Source organism: Elgaria multicarinata, chromosome 3, assembly GCF_023053635.1.
Source record: "Elgaria multicarinata webbii isolate HBS135686 ecotype San Diego chromosome 3, rElgMul1.1.pri, whole genome shotgun sequence".
Classification (NCBI taxonomy): domain Eukaryota; kingdom Metazoa; phylum Chordata; class Lepidosauria; order Squamata; family Anguidae; genus Elgaria; species Elgaria multicarinata.
The window spans coordinates 168,256,168-168,277,347 of NC_086173.1; the positions used below are offsets into that span (position 1 = coordinate 168,256,168).

Here is a 21,180-nt window from a genome sequence, read left to right on the forward strand (position 1 = left end):
TTTTTGTGAACCGCCCAGAGAGCTTCGGCTATTGGGCGGTATAAAAATGTAATAAATAAATAAATAAATAAATAAATAAAAAATATTTAACTTAATAGCATTTGTTTCTGAGTAGACACACATAGGATTGCAGTGTTAGATAACTAAAGCTTAGATAGCTTTCTTTCTTTACCTAGACCTTTACATATTGCTCAGTTTAAAAAAAAAATCCTAGCCCCCACCCCGCCTCAAATTGTCCCAAGTTTTGTGGATTCAGAATATGGCAACCCTAGGGTGACCCTATGAAAAGGAGGACAGGGCTCCTGTATCTTTAACAGTTGCAAAGAAAAAAGAATTTCAGCAGGTGTCATTTGTATATATGGAGAATCTGCTGAAATTTCCTCTTCCTCACACCAGTTTAAACTGCAGGTGCCCTGCCCTCTTTTAAATCTGGTCACTCTAGTTTAACTCCTGCAGCTTTAACTGCTGTGATGAAGAGGGAATTTCACCAGGTTCTGCATATATACAAATGACACCTGCTGAAATTCCCTTTTCATCACCACAGTTAAAGCTGCCCTCTTTAAAATCTGGTCACTCTAGTATAGCTCCTGCAGCTTTAACTGCTGTGATGAAGAGGGAATTTCACCAGGTTCTCCATATCTACAAATGACACCTGCTGAAATTCCCTTTTCTATGCAACTGTTAAAGATACAGGAGCCCTGTCCTCCTTTTCATATGGTCATCCTAGAACCTATTCACACAGCGCATAGTTAAACTATGGAACCCACTACCACAAGATGTAGTGATGGCCACCAATGTGGACGGCTTTAAAAAAGGGGGTTGGATAAACTATTAGGTCTGATGCAAACAGCACCCAGGGGGCTACAACCCGTGGATACAATTGCATTTCCAAATTACAAAAACACCCAGTGGATACGATCCGGGCTCTGATGGTTTTTGTTTTCATTGCAGGCTCAGTGGCGATTGGCTGGTTGATTATTTTGTGAACCGCCCAGAGAGCTCCGGCTATTGGGCGGTATAGAAATGTAAGTGGCAAATAAGAAATATATTATCCGGCCAATAACTAAAGTGCTCTGGGAGGAAGAAGCGTTTGGAGGAAACTCTGCGGCTCTCTTGTGTTGAGTCCATCTGAGGGTTAAAGAGAACGAGTGAGCTGGGTCCTAGAGCGGCCCCTGATGAGCAGGGACTGATTAAATGCTCTCACTTCCTCCTTCTCCTCCCCCTTTGGGAAAGCAGCCTGGGAGGTTTGCATGGTGTTTGCATCTGCAAGCCTCTTTTCCCCTGCAGAGGAGCAGGTGGGTGCAAGATGCAAGGGGGTCCCAGGGGGTGGTGGGTGGAAGGAGCCCTCCTTGCAATGTCAGGGGCAGAGCAGGGGAGGGAGCCAAGGGCAGGGGGGCAGGTTTGGGGCAGGGGGTGGGTGGGGAGAGAGAGAGGGAGGGAGACCCCCTGCCCTCCCCCCCCCCGGGGTCTGACCCACTTGGGGGCCCTCCAGGAGACCCCCGCCTTGCACCTCCTTCCCTCCCCATCATTAGGGGATCCTGGAAGGGAAGGCTGCAGAAAGGGGGCTCTGGTGTTACATTCTGATTGGTTAATGCTGCTACTGGGCCCTGCCCCTTGAAAGCTTTAATACTGTACCATATTCCCTATGTCTTTTGTCTGATTGCTCCCTTTGAAGAGACCAGGCCTTGATTACTAATCAATAAAGCGCTTTTGAACCCTCTGTCGCTGGAATGGTGGAGTCGTGCTTAAGGGCTGTTTGGATCTCGTCCTTGGGTGAAAAGAACATTGATCTAACAGGGGGGTCTGGGAGGGACACAAGAGGAAAGATCCTTGGGTGGGAGGAGGAATATCCCATCATAGAATCATAGAATAGCAGAGTTGGAAGAGGCCTACAAGGCCATCGAGTCCAACCCCCTGCTCAATGCAGGAATCCACCCTAAAGCATCCCTGACAGATGGTTGTCCAGCTGCCTCTTGAAGGCCTCTAGAGTGGGAGAGCCCACAACCTCTCTAGGTCACTGATTCCATTGCCGTACTGCTCTAACAGTCAGGAAGTTTTTCCTGATGTCCAGCTGGAATCTGGCTTCCTTTAACTTGAGCCCGTTATTCCGTGTCCTGCACTCTGGGAGGATCGAGAAGAGATCCTGGCCCTCCTCTGTGTGACAACCTTTTAAGTGTTTGAAGAATGCTCTCATGTCTCCCCTCCATCTTCTCTTCTCCAGGCTAAACATGCCCAGTTTTTTCAGTTAGGGAAAAGGCTGTTCTGGTGCCATTTCTGCATTGCATTTTGTTTTGATTTAAACTGCGTTAACAAGTGCCAGAACCAGACTATTTTGCGCCCTAGGCAAGGCAAGCTATTTACACACACACACACACACACACACACACACACACCAAAATTGCCAACTTTGATTTTTAAGAACTGATGTTTTGTAGAAAAAATAAGAAGCACAAAACTTGAAACTGCTAAATTTATTTTAAATTGCAAGAATAAGTAATCAACTTTTGATTAACTTTTGCAAATACAAAAGAAAATATTTTGGCACAAAAATCATTTTGAACTAAAGGGCACTCGGTATAATATATACCTCTGCCACTGGCAAGACAACATTAAGACCTTTTACTTCACACACCTTTGTATATATACTTTATACAACAGAATGAAATTTAATAGGGATAAATGCCAAGTTCTGCATCTAGGAAATAGAAAGCAAATGCACAGTTACAAGATGGGGGATACTTGGCTCAGTAATACTGCAAACGAGAAGGATCTTGGAATTGTTGTAGATCACAAACTGAATATGAGCCAACAGTACCATATGGCTGCAAGAAAGGCAAATGCTATTTTGGGCTGCATTGATAGAACTATAGCTTCCAAATCACGTGAGGTACTGGTTCCTCTCTATTCGGCCCTGGTTAGGCCTCATCTAGAGTATTGCGTCCAGTTCTGTGCTCCACAATTCATGAAGGGCGCGGACAAGCTGGAGCGTGTTCAGAGGAGGGCAACCAGGATGATCAGGGGTCTGGAAACAAAGCCCTATGAAGAGAGACTGAAAGAACTGGGCATGTTTAGCCTGGAGAAGAGAAGATTGAGGGGAGACATGATCGCACTCTTCAAATACTTCTAAGATTGTCACACAGAGGAGGGCCAGGATCTCTTCTCGATCCTCCCAGAGTGCAGGTCACGGAATAACGGGCTCAAGTTAAAGGAAGCCAGATTCCGGGTGGACATCAGGAAAAACGTCCTGACTGTTAGAGCAGTACGACAATGGAACCAGTGACCTAGGGAGGTTGTTGGCTCTCCCTCACTAGAGGCCTTCAAGAGGCAGCTGGACAACCATCTGTCAGGGATTCTTTAGGGTGGATTCCTGCATTGAGCAGGGGGTTGGACTCGATGGCCTTGTAGGCCCCTTCCAACTCTGCTATTCTACAGAATCATAGAATAGCAGAGTTGCTCGTCTGCGATCGTAATAAATAACGCTCACAGGAGATACTGGTTCCTCTCTATTCGGCCCTGGTTAGGCCTCATCTAGAGTATTGCGTCCAGTTCTGGGCTCCACTATTCAAGAAAGAGGCAGACATGGATTTCAAGAAAAGCAAACCAGATTTCTAGTTGACAACTGAAAAGAAATAAAAAGCACAATGAGATGGGTAGGAAGTTTACAGGAGTCGTTGAATCAAAAAGAGACTGAAACTTAAGAGGAGTTGACTATGGTTGTGTTCATTTTCTGTTGTTCTGTTTTGCATCGCTTCAAGTTTTGTTAACAACTTTTTTGTTGCTAGTTTGGATCCTTTTTGGCCACAGTTTGCATGTTTGAGTCCTACGCCTTGGATTCTTAGAGGAGTCACTTTAAACTTTCCTCTGCGTCTGCAACATCCTGTTCTTCAGATCTGTGCCTGGGATAGGGAGCTACACCTTCTTTTTAATCCCCCCTTTCATTCCTTTCCTGTAGAAATCTAGACTATACTGTCGTATAATTGAAAGCTTTTAACGTTGCATTGAACTAGTTTTGATTGGTGGAAGTTTTAAGTGGAGCTAAATTAGAATTCAACTGCTGCTAGTTGGGCCGAGCATGCTTTTAACATGTATGTGATGTTCTTGTGTGTTTGTTTTCTTCATAAACCATATCTTAAGGCTTCCTGTGTGACACGTTTAAAACGTTTAAGGCATATTCACCGTTTTCTTGGTTAAAGTTTAAAATTAACTTTCAGACATCTGTAACTTTGAATAGCCTTAAGTCAGCTCTGGCTACATTCACTCTCTCACCCTGGGGCAGAGTCAGAACCTCATTTTCAGCCATGTGCCTGATTCTTGTGGGATCAAGATTGTAGAGACCCCTTTGAGACAGGTCCTGGGTATTAAGTTGGCCAAAGCTGTATCTAATTCATCCCGCTGCCGATTTTAGTTCCTACAGGGAAGTCCTTGCCTGAAGAGAGGAATTGGGAGCAAAGCAAGGAGACCTTTTGAGTCCTGTTGATAGCATAGATGGAGAAGAGAGTGAAGATGGAAGAGCAAAACTTTGCAGCAAAAGGCCCCCGTATCATCCGGGAAGGGAGCAGTGCAGAGCCCTGGGAAGGAAGAGTGCAGGAGAACCATCCTGGGAGCAGCACCAGCTCAGACGTGGAGCGCCAGCACTTCAGGGAGTTCTGTTTCCAGGAAGCCAAAGGGCCCCGTGAGGTTTGCAGCCAAATCCACCACCTTTGCTGTCAGTGGCTGAAGCCAGAAATGCTCACAAAAGCTGAGATGCTGGACCTGGTGGTCCTGGAGCAGTTCCTGGCTGTCCTGTCCCCGGAGATGGAGAGCTGGGTCAGAGAATGTGGAGTGGAGACCAGTTCCCAGGCGGTGGCCCTGGCAGAAGGCTTCCTCCTGAGCCAGGCGGAGGACAAAGAGCAGGTGAGAGCATTTCATCCTGATGACTCCAAGGGATTGAAATCTTAGAACTCCCCACTAGTATCCCAAGGTGTTTTTGGGTGGGTTTTTTTTGTGTGTGCATGTCCTCTAAGGAAGGGCTGCCCCAATTTCCAATCCCCCCCCCCCCCGGCAAGAATCCCTCTTCACTGTCTGGGATCCTCCCTCCTGTTCCAGGTGCAACTGATGTTGGTGAATGCATCCACATATTCCCCTGAGGCAGAGGAGGCTCCATCAGGCACCACACAGAGGCCGCTGGACGGGTGGATCTTGCAGGAGGGTGATGGAGGTCCCTCCTCACTGGGTAAGGATTAGTGGAACGTATTTCCCACGGTCTCCCTCCCTCGATTACGCCTGTGGTGCATGAACTGCTTTCACATTCTCCTTGAGCCTGATTTTTTTCCCTTTGGGGGTGTAGAGAGGGGGAAATTTACCCACCTTCTTTGCCTCCCTCACAGGGAATGAAGAGACCTTCAAAGAGGGTGAACTGACTCCTAGGCCTCCTTCGCTTTGTGGTGTTGAGGAAGCGGTTTCTGCGCAGCCTGGGCAGGTAGGGGAGTTCTGGGGGCCTCCATCCCCTGCACATCTCTTTGGTCCTGGAAGAACCTGCCCCTTTTGCCTTTGCTCCACTCCAAGATGGCTTCTAGGAAGGCCTTGAATGTCACTCATGAAGCTCTGGATCCTGCAGGAAAATCCTCCATCCACCTCACCTTTATTGTCTTCATGGATTGCAACATTATGTGAAAGAAGATCATCATTTCTTCTCCTTCTTTCAGGGTTTGGTGACCTTTGAGGAGGTGGCCGTGCATTTCTCGGAAGAGGAGTGGGCTCTGCTGGATCCAGGCCAAAGGACTCTGCACAAGGAAGTCATGGAGGAGAATCGTGGGATCCTGGCCTCTCTGGGTAAGGAATGGGACCCCTCTGGGTAAGGCTCCCTCGTTGCCTTTTTTCTCAGGGCATTATAAGGGTGTCATTGAGGACAATAGTGCCTGGGCCATGTTGCTGGGATACTCTGTCCAGAGAAAGTTCACAATGGAACGGATGTTCCATTCTTAGCAGAGTTAGAGTAGCAGAAGATGCCAGGATTGCTGAAATTCTCCATTACTGCAGTGACTTTCCTATGTGAACATTATCGGGGTAATTGCTTACCCAAAAATATATATATAGCAGAGTGCAAATAGCAGCAGCGTAGAGTCTGGAAATGGTTTCAGCTTGAATTTAGGAACAAAAAGAAGCACTCACGGTCTTTGGTCAGTAAGAAGCTTTACTGACACTAAATAAATTACTTACAGAATAAATGGTCATATATACAGTCCTTTCACCAACAGTACAGCAACACAACGTAGCAGTATAACATCAGCAGTAAGTTCCAGCAGTAAGTTCCAGCAGTAAGTTCCAGCAGTAAGAAGCCATACAACATGGACTTCTTAAATACACTTTTCTCCTTGGCCCAATTAACCAATAGTCTCTTCACCTTGTACATCTCGTACCGCACGTAGGCCAGGGAAGAATCTGCTTCATACTGGACTTCTCCTGGCAGAGACAATCTGGCCAAGGACATCTTTTTAACTCTTTAGAGTCCTTTTCCTTCTGTGGGTAAAAACCTAACCCCAACAAACATTGTATCCTCTCTTCCAAGAAAGCTTCATCCATGTCTTCTGTCTGGCAGGTCAATCTGTACAATAGTGCCACACCCATAATGTTCTTCGTTTCTCACTCCACCTTTACCCAATTGGTTTTGACCCGGCTTCCTTTCTCAGAATCCTGGGTTTCCCTACGGGCAGATCCATTCCTTACATGTAACAATATTCTCTCTCCTTTCCTGTTTCATTTGTCCTGTTTGAACAAGGTCTCCTGTTCGATGGCTCTATTCCAGTCCTGAGTCTTATCCCAACAGGTCTCAGTGATGCACATGAGATTGTACCTGCAACCCTAGTATTAGAATCTCAGGTTCTATTAATCAGCAGATTATATTTATTTATTTATTTATTTATTTATTTATTTATTTATATTAAAAAAAATATTTAATACTTCAACATACATCAATACAATAAAAACAATACTACATAATACATAAATAATTAGATAACATTTGATAACATATATTCTAGCTTATTCTATTAACATAATCATACTTAACATAAAAGTGCACCCCCCACCACGGGATCTCATTCCTGTTTCCAAAATCTCATTGCTTCTTCTGGAGGTGCTTTCCCACTCCCCTTAGATAATACAAATTCTAGGAACTGTTTCCATACTCCCTCAAAATCGTTCGTTTTTATCATTCCTTGTCTAACTTTTATATTTAGCAGATGATATTTAAACGATTTGGAAGGCTCCATCTCTCCACAAAGTGGGTTTTTTTATCCTGTTAATCAAATCAGCAAACGGTTTGATTAGTTCCCTCATAATAGGAAGATTTGTTTGTATTTTTCCAGGTGATCTCAGAGACAGCAAGAAAAAAGGTGTACACCAGAGATGGAAAATGGAAACTGAAGAAAAGTGGGGAAACAAATCCATTTCTATTGAAGGGTCAGACGTCTGTGAAAGTCCATTAGTAGAACAATCAAGGAAAAGGAATATTCACAATAGGCAGACACAGTGGAAAAGCTCTCAGTATATAGAGACGCAGAAGATACACCTTACCAAACGTCAAAGATTTCACTCAGGGGAGAAAAGTTTTCAGTGCTTAGAGTGTGAGAAGAAATTCAGTTGCAACTCAAAACTTAACTTGCATAAAAGAATTCACACAGGGGAGAAGCCCTATAAATGTTCTGAATGTGGAAAGGGTTTTACTCTACGCTGGAATCTTAAAGAACATCAATATATCCACACAGGCAAGAAGCCCTTTAAATGCCGTGAATGTGGAAAGGGTTTTGCTCAGAGCAGGAAACTGAAAGTCCATGAATATATCCACACAGGGGAGACACCCTTTAAATGCTCTGAATGTGGAAAGGGCTTCACTGAGTGCAGGTATCTTAAACAGCATGAAAGCATTCACACAGGGGAGAAGCCCTTTAAATGCTCTGAATGCGGGAAGGGTTTCACTGAGCGCAGGTATCTTAAAGCACATCAAAGCATCCACACAGGCAAAAAGGCCTTTAAGTGCTCTGAATGTGGAAAGGGTTTCACTTTGCGGAAAAGTCTTAAATTACATCAAAGCATTCACACAGGGGAGAAGCCCTTTCAATGCTCTGAATGTGGAAAGGGTTTCAATTTTCGTGTAAATCTCAGGCAACATCAAATTACCCACTCAGGTGAGAAGCCTTATAAATGCTCAGAATGTGGAAAAGGTTTCACTTGTCGTGTAAAACTCAGGCAACATCAAATTATTCACACAGGGGAGAAGCCCTTTAAATGCTCTGAATGTGGAAAGGGTTTCAGCAGGAGCTGTAGCCTTAAACAGCATCAAAGCATTCACACAGGGGAGAAGCTCTTTAAATGTTCTGAATGTGGAAAGGATTTTACTCAGCGCTGGAATCTTAAAGTACATCAAAATGTCCACACAGAGGAGAAGCCATTTAAATGCTCTGAATGTGGAAAGGGTTTCACTGAGCGCAGGAATCTTGAAGTACATCAAAATATACATAGAGAGGAGAAGCCCTATAAATGCTCTGAATGTGGAAAGGGTTTCAGAAGTCGCTCTAGCCTTAAACGGCATCAACGCATTCACACAGGGGAGAAGCTCTTTAAATGCTCTGAATGTGGAAAGGGTTTCAGCAGTAGCTCTATTCTTAAACGGCATCAAAGCATTCACACAGGGGACACGCCCTATAAATGCTCTGAATGTGAAAAGGGTTTCAGCAGTAGCTCTAGCCTTAAACGGCATCAAAGCATTCACACAGGCAAAAAGCTCTTTAAATGCTCAGAATGTGGAAAGGGTTTCACTCGGAGCGGGTATCTTAAAGCACACCAAAATATTCACACAGGTCAGAAGCCCTTTAAATGCTCTGAATGTGGAAAGGGTTTCACTGATCGCAGGAATCTTGAAGTACATCAAAATATACATAGAGAGGAGAAGCCCTATAAATGCTCTGAATGTGGAAAGGGTTTCAGAAGTCGCTCTAGCCTTAAACGGCATCAAATCATTCACACAGGGGAGAAGCCCTATAAATGCTCTGAATGTGGAAAGGGTTTCAGCAGTAGCTCTAGCCTTAAACGGCATCAAAGCATCCACACAGGCAAAAAGCTTTTTAAATGCTCAGAGTGTGGAAAGGGTTTCACTCGGAGCGGGTATCTTAAAGTACATCAAAATATTCACACACTTGAGAAGCCCTTTAAATGCTCTGAATGTGGAAAGGGTTACAGTTCCAGCACAAACCTTAACAACCATCACAGAATCCATATAGGCTAGAAGCCCTATCAGTGCTCAGAGTGCAGAAAGAGCTCTGCTCACAGCGCACACCTCAAACGTCATCGAAGAATTCACACAGAGGCAACGCCGTAGAAGTGCTCAGAGTTTGTAAAGCATTTTAATCAGACATTGCACCTTGCCTCACATCAAATGATCCACAAATGCTCTGTATGTGGAAAGCACTTTTGTCAGTGCTCATGCTGTAACTTGCATCCATGCAGAAGAAAAGCCTTTTCAAAGCTCCATGTGGAAAGGGTTTGCTCTTGCAGCTCAGACTTCAAGCAAGCTGGGAGAATGGGCATCCAAATGGCAGATGCGGTTCAATGGAAGGAAGTGTAAGGTCATGCACGTTGGGGACGGGGGAACCCAACGTCAAAGCAAACAAAAGAAATGAGATTAACTCCTTATATTTCAAATTCATATTTGGTTCAATAAATAAGTTCAATAAAGCTAGTTCCGGATCCATGTGTACTTCAGTTTTTACAACCTGGGTAATCTCAGAAAACACTGCAGCCCAGAATTTTTGAGTTTCAACACATTCCCACATGTGCTGGTATGTGCCAACCACTTGGCATCCTCCAACACATGTGAGAGGAACTGGATTCAATGTAGGCCAATTTTCTGGGAGTCAGATACCAACCATGTAATAGAATCATACAATAGCAGACTTGGAAGGAGCCTACAAGGCCATCGAGTCCAACCCCCTGCTCAATGCAGGAATCCACCCTAAAGCATCCCTGACAGATGGTTGTCCAGCTGCCTCTTGAAGGCCTCTAGTGTGGGAGAGCCCACAACCTCCCTAGGTAACTGATAGCTTCAGAGAGGTTTCTGTTGTGTTAGCAGATATAGATTTTAAACGGTGGTCTCGTCCATGTATTAGTCCAAACTGGGTCATCAATAGAGATATCTATTGGCCTGGTCTAGCTAAGTCCATAGCCATCGATGTGATGGCCCCTGAGTCTCCTCTCCAGCCCTGTAGAGCCTGCTCTGCTCCTTGGTATACTGGAAAGCTGCGGTCAGTGCAGTAGGCTGGGCGTTGGCTAGAGCACAAATGGCATAAGACTTGAAGCGAAGATGACTGATCACCCTCTAGAGCACAGAATCGTGCCTATTTCATGGCACTGTGGCCAGCAAAGAACATTTATTTCCCAGTGTTGTTCAACATCTGTATGCAGCTGTTGGGAGAGGTCATTCAACATCTGTATGCAGCTGTTGGGAGAGGTCATTAGGGGATTTGGAGGCAAATGCCATAAGAACATCAGAAGTGCCCTGATGCTGGATCAGATCGAGGGTCATAGAAACATAGAATAGCAGAGTTGGAAGGGGCCTACAAGGGCATCGAGTCCAACCCCCTGCTCAATGCAGGAATCCACCCTAAAGCATCCCTGACAGATGGTTGTCCAGCTGCCTCTTGAAGGCCTCTAGTGTGGGAGAGCCCACAACCTCCCTAGGTAACTGATAGCTTCAGAGAAGTTTCTGTTGTGTTAGCAGATATAGATTTTAAACGGTGGTCTCGTCCATGTATTAGTCCAAACTGGGTCATCAATAGAGATATCTAAGTTCGCTTCCCACCAGCACTTAAGACCATCGCTGTTACTTTCATCAGAGACCAATAATATTTTATATATGGTGGACACCATCCCTTTAACACAGCCTTTCTTGTTAGCTGTTAGTTTCTCCAAACTTGTTAAACGCCGAACAGCCTGGTCCGTAACACCCTTGTTGGAAAGGAAGGACTGCATTTGATACCCCAGGAACCACGACATTCCTGGGTTAACTACTTCTTTGATTTCAAATAGTGAAAGAGGGCTCTTATTACGATAAAAATCTTTCAATTTATACAGTCCTTTATCCCTCCATCCTTTAAAACCTCTTTAGCTACATTTTTCAGAAAAACTTGATAACAAATGTAAAGGCAGGAAGTTCGGGTCCACCTGATGTCCCAGTAAGGTAGGCTCCTGGACCAAACATCCTGAACTCCCAGGCAACCCACCTCCCTAGCCCCGTCCACAACCAGGGTGAGCCAGACATCCCAAGGATAAAGCACAAACACCCATTAGGGACCAAAGCAAGTTTATTACCACCACTAAAATGAACATGTAGGGCCTTGGTTGGTAAAAGCCAAGCGACAGGCAAGGGGGGATGGGGCGAAAGGGGGGGGGAAAGAGAGGTTGAGGAACACAGCAATTACCCCCAATAAAACCATCAATCATTCCATCACCCAGCCGGAGCATCGGCTAACCTTGTCCACGATACCCCAACACTTAAAACGTAACAAAACCCTAACTAACTCCAAGCAGTCCCCCCTGACTGCTTGGACCTGATCTTCTTGATCCTCCCAGAGTGCAGGACACGGAATAATGGGCTCAAGTTAAAAGAAGCCAGATTCCAGCTGGACACCAGGAAAAACTTCCTGACTGTTAGAGCAGTACGACAATAGAACCAGTTACCTAGGGAGGTTGTGGGCTCTCCCACACTAGAGGCCTTCAAGAGGCAGCTGGACAACCATCTGTCAGGGATGCTTTAGGGTGGATTCCTGCATTGAGCAGGGGGTTGGACTCGATGGCCTTGTAGGCCCCTTCCAACTCTGCTATTCTATGATTCCCTCGACACGCGTGTCATCCAGCCAAAGAAGATGGAGGGTGTTCAAAACTGGACTTTTGATCTCTTTTCTGGCCCTCTGGCCCATGTGAACCAAGCGATGCCCTTCCTGGGCTTCCAGCGACTCCTCCCAACATTCTTTCCCACAGCTGAAACAAGTTGACTTCTAAGCGTTCTTTGATAACTCACAGGTGCCACAGTGGGAGTTAGAAGTGCCATGCCAGACGACCTTGGCTTCCTCCTCCCACTAGCCTGGGCCCACATAACTCGAAACATAACAGAATGCACAAGACACACAATCTGGCAGGCATACAAAGAGCAACATTAAATCAGAACATGAACGAGCAGAAGTAAAAGCTCCCCACCCGGCCTTCACAACAAAGAGGCAACAATAGTGAGACCCCTGGAACAAGAACTATAGACCTCCTTGGAAAGGAAAGGAACCTCTTGTGCAAGCACTGAGTCATTACTGACTCCTGGAGGGACGCCAGCTTTCGCTGATGTTTTCTTGGCAGGCCTTATAGCGGGGTGGTTTGCCGTTGCCTTCCCCAGCCGTTATTAGCTTTCCCCCAGCTAGGTGGGTACTCATTTTACCGACCTCAGGAGGATGGAAGGCTGAGTCGACCCGAGCCGGCTGCCTGAAACCAGCTTCCGCTGGGATTGAACTCAGGCCGTGGGGAGAGTTTCGGCTGCAGAAACTGCTGCTTTACTGCTCTGCGCCACACGAGGCTCTTTACCCATACATTAAACTCTTTACTCATACATTAAACAGGGAATATTGGTCACCACACCTAAAGGTATTTTAGTGCAGGAAAGGGCCACTAAAATGATGAAGGGGCTGGAGCATCTCCCCTATGAAGGAAGGTTACAACAGCTGGGATTGTTTAGTTTGGAAAAAAAGGAGGCTAAGGAGAGACATGATGGAGGTGTACAAAATCATGCCCTTTTTTTCTCCTTCTCTCAAAATACTAGAGCCCGGGGTCATCTCATGAAGCTGATTGGTGGGAGATCCAGGACAAATAAAAGGAAGGACTTCTTTATACAGCGCATAGTTAAATTATGGAACTTACGACCACAAGATGTAGTGATGGCCACCAATTTGGATGGCTTTAAAAGTGGGTTGGATAAACCCCTGGAGGAGAAGGCTATCCATGGCTACTAGCCCTGATGGTTGTGTGCTACCTCCGGTATTCGAGGCAGTAAGCCTGTGTGTTGGGGAACATGGTTGGGAGGGTGCTTTTGCACCATGTCCTGCTTGTTCATCCCTGGCCGATGGCTGGTTGGCCACTGTGTGAACAGAGTGCTGGACTAGATGGACCCTTGGTCTGATCCAGCATCAGGGCTCTTCTTATGTTCTTAAGCAACATCAAAGAATTTACGCAGGTGAGAAGCCTTATAAATTTTCAGTGTAGAAAAAGCTTCAGTTCGAGCGGCCACCTTAAGCTGCATCAAAGCACTCTCATAGGTGAGAAGCCCTTTAAAGACTTTGGCTGTGCAAAGGGTTGCAGTTGTACCATGAGCCCTAATAACCATCACTGATCCACACAGGCGAGAAGCCCTATCGATGCTCAGTATGCGTCAATCACAGCGTGAATCTTAAAGCACATTAAAAAACAACCACGCAGGCCAGAAGAGCTAAAATGCTGGAAGGGCTTTGCTCGCAGTACACATCTGAGATCACGTCATAGACTTCTCACTGGGGAGAAGCCGTATAAGGATTTCTGCATTGAGCAGGGGGTTGGACTTGATGGCTTTGTAGGTCCCTTCCAACTCTGCTATTCTATGATTCTAAGGACTCAGAGGGTGGAAAGCTGTGTTTGTTTATTTATTTTATTTATTGCATTTCTATACCGCCCAATAGCCGGAGCTCTCTGGGCGGTTCACAAAAATTAAAAACATTCAAAGTATAAAACAACAGTATAAAACCATAGTATAAAATACAATATAAAAGCTCAACCAGATAAAAACAGCAGCAATGCAAAATTTACAAATTTAAAACACCAAGTTAAAATTTATTGATAGACTGTTAAAATGCTGGGAGAATAAAAAGGTCTTCACTTGGCGTCTAAAAACATATAATGTAGGTGCCAAGCGAACCTCCTTAGGGAGCTCATTCCACAACCGGGGTGCCACAGCAGAGAAGGCCCTCCTCCTGGTTTAGCTTCACATTTTCATCATCATCATCATCATCATCCCACGTCTCTGATTAGATTGAAGCAGGGAACAACAGCAAGCATAACATACATAAAATACTGATTAAAAACATAGTATACACTGTTTAAAAAAAAACATCCTAAAAGCATCCTAAAATTCCACTGGATAGGCCTGCCAGAAGAGATCAGTCTTTATTGCTTTTTTAAATGCTAAAAGACTGCCAAGCTGACGAGTCTCCTCCGGCAGGCCATTCCACAGTCTGGGAGCAGCAGAAGAGAAGGTCCTCTGGGTAATACCTGTCAGCCTAGTCTTTGCTGAGTGAAGTAAATTCTTCCCAGAGGACCTGAGTGTGCGGGGCGGATTGTACGGGAGAAGGCGATCCCGCAGGTAGCCTGGACCCAAACCATGGAGGGCTTTAGAGGGGATAACCAACACTTTATACTTCGCCCAGAAACTGATTGGCTGGACATCAGGAAAGACTTCCTGACTGTTAGAGCAGTACGACCATGGAACCAGTGACCTAGGGAGGTTGTGGGCTGTTCCACACTAGAGGCCTTCAAGAGGCCCCTTCCAGCTCTGCTATTCTATGATTCTATGATGTTCTCAGGTGCACACCAATGGGAGCAGCGTCACTGCTTGCTTTGGCAATGATAATACCGCCTTTTGCATGCACGTTTGGTGGGGAAGGCAATGGCAAACCAAGCTGCTATAAGGCCTGCCAAGAAAACCTCAGCTGACGTCCCCCCAAGAGTCAGTAATGGCTCAGTGCTTGCATGAGAGGTTCCTTTCCTTTCCTTGGAGGGGAGAAAGCAGAGATCTGAAGTGATGGATTGTATTGATGGAAGTGGCGAAGGGAGGGAGGGGGGAGGCAGAGGAAGGAAGGAGGAAAAGTTAGGGGAGGGGGAGGGAAGGGGTTTCATGCCAACGGGGGGGGGGGAAGAGGGGCTGCCCCAGAGGGGTTGGACAGTGGACGTGCAATGCTGCTGACATCCCATAATAGACCCCCAGGCTCCACCGGCCAGTGTACGTGGCAGGCTGCGTCCTGCACCCAAAGGGAAACCAATTTGTGCAAGGACCCGCGGAGCCCCCAGGAGAGTGTGATATGTGGATGTACATACCTTTAAGAGGCCTGGGTGGGGCCTCTGTTTCAGCCACTTGGTGGTGTGGACCTTGCTACAGGGTTTGGAGTGTCACTGTTCTAGGTGGTTTTATTTATTTATTTATTTATATTTTATTTAAGGATTTTTATGCCGCCATTCAGCCAAAAAAGGCCCTCACGGCGGCTTACAACAGTATTTCTTGACAGTCCCTGCCCACAGGCTTACAATCTAAAAGACATGACACAAAAGGAAAGGGGACTGGGAGGGAGGAGGAGGAGGAGGAGGGGGAAAAGGAAAGCAAATTCAGGCACTACAATCTTACTTAGTTTTAGTAATAAAGGAATCCAGCAAGGAAAAGACTCTGAAGTTATTGCCTGGTAGTCTAGGGGAAAGTGGCAGGCTGAGCAGGTAAGCTCACCTGTATGGTTCCTATGCCTGAGGGATACTACATGGTGTCAGAAGTGGGATTATCCCTTTCAGAAATCCACTTGAAGAAGGGTTTTAGTGCCTGCTGCCATATTGGAATAAAATATGGAGCATTTCAAACCTCCTTCTGAGCTAAGCTTTATTGGGAACTTAGGAGAAAATTGGAGGAAATGGAAACAGAGGCCCTGCCCAGGCCTTCGATGAGGACCTGGAGACTAGCAGCTACAGGCCTCTTAAAGGTATGTACATCCACATATCACATCCCCCCTTCTCCATAAAAACAATAATTTTTGTTCAATTAAATCTTAACTCGTCAATCTTAGCTTTTCCCCTGTGGGTGCAACCCATGTGGATCTAGGGGTTGCAGAGGAGCTGGCATCCCCCGAGGCAGTGGTCTTGCCATAGGGTGACCATATGAAAAGGAGGACAGGGCTCCTGTATCTTTAACAGTTGTATTGAAAAGGGAATTTCAGCAGGTGTCATTTGTACATATGGAGAACCTGATGAAATTTCCTCTTCATCACAACACTTAAAACTGCAGGTGCCCGGCTCTCTTTTAAATCTGGTCACACTATAGCTGCAGTACAGCTCCTGCAGCTTTAACTGTTGTGGTGAAGAGGACATTTCAGCAGGTGCGAAATGCAAACAAGTGACACCTGCTGAAATTCACTTTTCTATGCAACTGTTAAAGATACAGGAGCCCTGTCCTCCTTTCCATAGGGTCACCTTGCCAGAAGGACCTCAAGTTGAGCTGGAGCTTTCGTCAGATGGAACAGCAGATGGAGTCGAACGGACACGGAGTGGGCGAGAAGTGAGACTACCAGCAAAGTTTAAGGACTATGTTATGGGATAGCGGCGAAGAGCTGAGATTGACGAGTTGAGATTTAATTGAACAAAAGTTATTGTTTTTATGGAGAAGGGGGGATGTGATATGTGGATGTATGTACTTTTAAGAGGGGTGTAGCTGCTAGTCTCCAGGTGCTCATGGAAGGCCTGGGCGGGGCCTCTGTTTCAGCCACTGGGTGGTGTGGGCCTTGCAGCAGGGTTTTGGAGTGTCACTGTTCTAGGAGGTTTCAGTAATAAAGGAATAAAGGAATCCAGCAAGGAAAAGACTCTGAAGTTATTGCCTGGTAGTCTAGGGGCAAGTGGCAGGCTGAGCAGGTAAGCTCATCCGTATGGGCGGCGATGCGGCTGCGGGCTAAAAGCCCCCCCCCCGTGGGAAAGCCCCCACCCCCGTCCCTGCCAGGAGCCCCCCCCCCGCGACCCTTTTGAGTTGAGTCCATGGAAGGGTTAAAGAGGAGGAGAGGGGGCTGGGTCCTAGAGCAAAGACTGGATGAAGCGCCGCCCACCCTGCCCCACGTTTCCCCATCCTCCCCCCATGGCAAAGGAGCCTGGGATTCTCCCCCTCCCCCTGCCAGCTTCGTGGGTCCGCCCGCCCGTCTCTTCCCCTGCAGAGGAGCAGGTGAGGGCAAAATGCAAGGGGGTCCCAGGGGGTGGAGGGGAGTGGAAAAGCCCCCCCCTCCCACAGGGAGGGAGCAGAGAAGGGAGCCAAGGGCAGTGGGGCTGGAGGTGGGTGGGGGGAGAGAGAGAGAGAGAAAGAGAGACCCCCCTGCCCCCCAGGGGACTGACCCACTTGGGGCCCCTCCAGGACACTCCCTCCGCCTTGCACCTCCTTCCATCCCCATCATTAGGGGATCCTGGAAGGGAAGGCTGGAGAAAAAGGAGGGGTCTGGGAGGGACACAAGAGGAAAGACCCTGGGTGGGGAGGAGGAACGTCCCATCAGTTAGGAAAAAACTCTTCTGGTGCCATTTCTGCATTGTTTCCTCTCCCTGTTTTAAACTGAATTACCTTTGCTTGACATTAGTCTCGATGCCTTTCAAATGAACCTGGGGCGGTTTTGTTTCATAAGAAGTGAAGCCTGGTGAGAAGTGAGTGGGTGGGAACAGAGGGGGGCTCAGAAGGAGGCCATGGAAGGGATGGGGAGAGAAACCCTGGTTCAGCAGCAGACGGGGGGGGGGGGTTCCCCTGGAGGGCCGAAGGTTTTACGGCCTGGAGCCTGAGATGGACTCAGTCCTGCTCTCAAAGCAATGGTCCTGGTCTGGAATAAGAGGCCTCCATGAGCAGAAGTTGCCCTGTGTGTGTTTTCCTCCTCAGGGCTAGTGGCTCGCTCTGTGAGTCCAGACTGTTCCTGAACACCCTGCTAAGGCCGTAACATGAGCTGCCTAAAACTGGGGTGGGGTGGGGAGAGAGACTGAGATTGCCCAGCAATCCATATTTCTAGTTGACAACTGAAAAGACATAAAAAGCGCAATCAGAAGGCAAGAAAGTTGAGGGGACTCAGTGAATCAAAAAGAGAGAGACTGAAACTTAAGAGAAGCTGACGTTGGGTCTGTTCATTTTCTGTTGCTCTGTTTTGCGTAACTGCAAATTTTGCTAGCAGGTTTTTTGTTGTTGCTAGTTTGGATCCTTTTGAAGCACAGTTTGCATGTTTGAGTCCTACGCCTTGGATTCTAAGAGAAGGCTCTTTAAACTTTCCTCTGCAACATCCTGTTCTTCAGATCTGTGCCTGGAATAGCGAGCTCCACCTTCCTTTTAATCCCACCCCCTTTCATTCCTTTTCTGTTAAAGTCTAGACTATCCTGTCATATCCTGCTGGTCTCGGACCATAATAAAGTGATTGATTGATTGATTGATTTCATTTGTTTAAAAAGTTTGAGGCGTGTTCACCTTTTTCTTGCTTAAAGTTTAAAATTAACTCTCAAACATCTGTAACTTTGAACAGCCTCCCATGTGCCTGATTCCTGTGGGACGAAGATTGTAGAGACCCATTTGAGACAGGTCCTGGGTATTAATTTGGCCAAAGCAGTATCTAATTCATCCCGCTGCCCATTTCAGTTCCTACAGGGAAGTCCTTGCCTGAAGAGAGAAATTAGAGCAAAGCAAGGAGATCTTTTGAGTCCTGTTGATAGCATAGATGGAGATGAGAGTGAAGATGGAAGAGCAAAACTTTGCAGCAAAATCCCCCCGTATCATCCAGGGAGGAAGATTGCATGAGAACCAGGCTGGGAGCAACGTCAGTTCAGATGTAGAGCGCCAGCGCTTCAGGGAATTTTGTTTCCAGGAAGCCGAGGGGCCCCGAGAGGTTTGCAGCCGATTCCACCATCTTTGCTGCCAGTGGCTGAAGCCAGAAAAGCACACGAAAGCTGAGATGCTGGACCTGGTGGTCTTGGAACAGTTCATGGCTGTCCTGCCCCCGGACATGGAGAGCTGGGTCAGAGAATGTGGAGCGGAGACCAGTTCCCAGGCGGTGGCCCTGGCAGAAGGCTTCCTCCTGAGCCAGGCAGAGGACAAGAAGCAGGTGAGAGCATTTCATCCTCATAACTCCAAGTGAAATCTTAGAACTCCCCTCTAGTATCTCAAGGTGTTTTTTGGGGTGTTTTTTTTTAACATATCCTCTAAGGAAGGGATGCCCCAATTTCCAATACCCCCTCCTCAAGAATAGTTGAGTGTCATGTGTAGAGCAGGCCCTCCTCAGAGGATCTTCTAACACAAATAAGCATAGAATCATAGAATAGCAGAATACTTCCAGATCTTTTATGAATGAGTTCAAAAGTATTGGTCCCGATATAGATCCCAGTGGGACACCTCTGTTTACATCCCTCCATTGGGGAAATGCACCATTTATTCCTGCTCCCGGCTTCCGATTCTTTCACCAGATACTGATCCATAAGAGGACGTCTCCTCTTATTCCATGACTGCTAAGTTCGCTCAGGAGCGTTATGTGAGGGCCTCTGTCAAAAGCCACTTGGAACTCTAAGTAAACTACGTTTACTGGATTATCACTGGCAATCTCAAAGATCTCTAAAAGCTTAGTGAGACAGGACTTAGAATCATACAATAGCAGAGTTGGAAGGGGCCTACAAGGCCATCGAGTCCAACCCACAGCTCAATGCAGGAATCCACCCTAAAGCATCCCTGACAGAGGGTTGTCCAGCTGCCTCTTGAAGGCCTCTAGTGTGGGAGAGCCCACAAACTACCAAGGCAACTGATTCTATTGTTGTACTACTCTAACAGTCAGGAAATTTTTCCTGATGTCCAGCTGGAATCTGGCTTCCAGCTAACGTTGTCCATATCTTCAAAAAGGGCAAAAAGGAGGAACCTTGGAACTACAGGCCAGTCAGTCTGACATCTATCTTGGATAATTCTGGAGCAGATTATAAAGAAGTCAATCTGTAAACACCTTGAAATCAATGCAGTGATTACAAGAAGCCAACATGGATTTGTCAGGAACAAGTCCTGTCAGACTAATTTAACCTCCCTTGTGGACTGTGGGAATGCTGTGGACGTCATATATCTTGACTTCAGCAATGCTTTTAACGAAGTGCCCCATGATATTCCGATTAACAAACTAGCTAAAAGTGGGCTAGATGGAACAACTATTAGGTGGATTCACAGTTGGCTACAGAATCAGACTCAAAGAGCACTTATCAATGGAACCTTCTCAAACTGGGGAGAGGCAACGAGTGGGGTACCGCAGGGCTCAGTCCTGGGCCCAGTGCTCTTCAACATTTTTATTAATGATTTGGATGAGGAGGTTCAGGGAACGCTGATCAAATTTGCAGATGACACAAAATTGGGTGGGAAAGCTAATACCCTGGAAGACAGAAACAAACTTCAAAGTGATCTTGATAGGCTGGAGTGCTGGGCTGAAAACAACAGAATGAAATTTAATAGGGATAAATGCCAAGTTCTACATTTAGGAAATAGAAACCAAAGGCACAGTTACAAGATGGGGGATACTCGGCTCAGCAATACTACAAACGAGAAGGATCTTGGAATTGTTGTAGATCACAAGCTGAATATGATCCAACAGTGCGATATGGCTGCAAGAAAGGCAAATGCTATTTTGGGCTGCATTAATAGAAGTATAGCTTCCAAATCGTGTGAGGTTCTGGTTCCTCTCTATTCGGCCCTGGTTAGGCCTCATCTAGAGTATTGCGTCCAGTTCTGGGCTCCACAATTCAAGAAGGACGCAGACAAGCTGGAGCGTGTTCAGAGGAGGGCAACCAGGATGATCAGGGGTCTGGAAACAAAGCCCTATGAAGAGAGACTGAAAGAACTGGGCCTGTTTAGCCTGGAGAAGAGAAGATTGAGGGGAGACATGATAGCACTCTTCAAATACTTAAAACAGCGGTTCTCAGCCTGTGGGTCGCGACACCTTTGGGGGTCGAATGACCCTTTCACAGGGGTCACCTAAGACCATCGGAAAACACATATTTCCGATGGTCTTTGGAACTGAGACACCACTCCTCTATCTGTCTCCTGGAGGGTCCGCCCACATGCAGATACGCCCACATACGAGTGCCCAGCGTGATGACTTCATCGTGCCAACCCTATCACATACACCCCGTACAGGCAGCTACTCTTCAAGAAGGACGCAGACAAGCTGGAGCGTGTTCAGAAGAGGGCAACCAGGATGATCAGAGGTCTAGAAACAAAGCCCTATGAAGAGAGACTGAAAGAACTGGGCATGTTTAGCCTGGAGAAGAGAAGATGGAGGGGAGACATGATAGCACTCTTCAAATACTTACAAGGTTGTCACACAGAGGAGGGCCAGGATCTCTTCTCGATCCTCC

General features: G+C 46.6%; 4 protein-coding genes across 4 annotated transcripts in view; 3 read left to right on the plus strand and 1 right to left on the minus strand.

The window, feature by feature from the left end:
• Positions 1 to 21,180, minus strand: part of LOC134396281 (zinc finger protein 420-like) — a 918,719-nt gene that overhangs the window by 361,966 nt on the left and 535,573 nt on the right. The gene's annotated exons all lie outside the window — the stretch shown is intronic.
• The window catches only part of LOC134396393 (zinc finger protein 124-like), a 177,938-nt gene that overhangs the window by 118,616 nt on the left and 38,142 nt on the right, over positions 1 to 21,180 (plus strand). The gene's annotated exons all lie outside the window — the stretch shown is intronic.
• The window catches only part of LOC134396981 (zinc finger protein 107-like), a 62,054-nt gene that overhangs the window by 21,724 nt on the left and 19,150 nt on the right, over positions 1 to 21,180 (plus strand). The gene's annotated exons all lie outside the window — the stretch shown is intronic.
• On the plus strand, positions 1,229 to 9,592 carry LOC134396303 (zinc finger protein 665-like). The gene is made up of 6 exons (XM_063122747.1): positions 1,229 to 1,295; positions 4,406 to 4,893; positions 5,086 to 5,212; positions 5,367 to 5,458; positions 5,685 to 5,811; positions 7,347 to 9,592. The coding sequence occupies exons 2-6, from the start codon at positions 4,486 to 4,488 to the stop codon at positions 9,260 to 9,262; spliced, it is 2,670 nt and encodes an 889-aa protein (XP_062978817.1). The 5' UTR covers positions 1,229 to 1,295; positions 4,406 to 4,485; the 3' UTR covers positions 9,263 to 9,592.

Excerpts from the sequence above, each read along its gene's own strand:
- LOC134396303 (XM_063122747.1), top strand. The coding sequence starts at position 4,486 with ATGGAGAAGAGAGTGAAGATGGAAGAGCAAAACTTTGCAGCAAAAGGC. Across the intron at positions 4,894-5,085 it reads AGGCGGAGGACAAAGAGCAG|GTGCAACTGATGTTGGTGAA; the intron begins GTGAGAGCATTT and ends CTCCTGTTCCAG. Across the intron at positions 5,459-5,684 it reads TTTCTGCGCAGCCTGGGCAG|GGTTTGGTGACCTTTGAGGA; the intron begins GTAGGGGAGTTC and ends TCCTTCTTTCAG.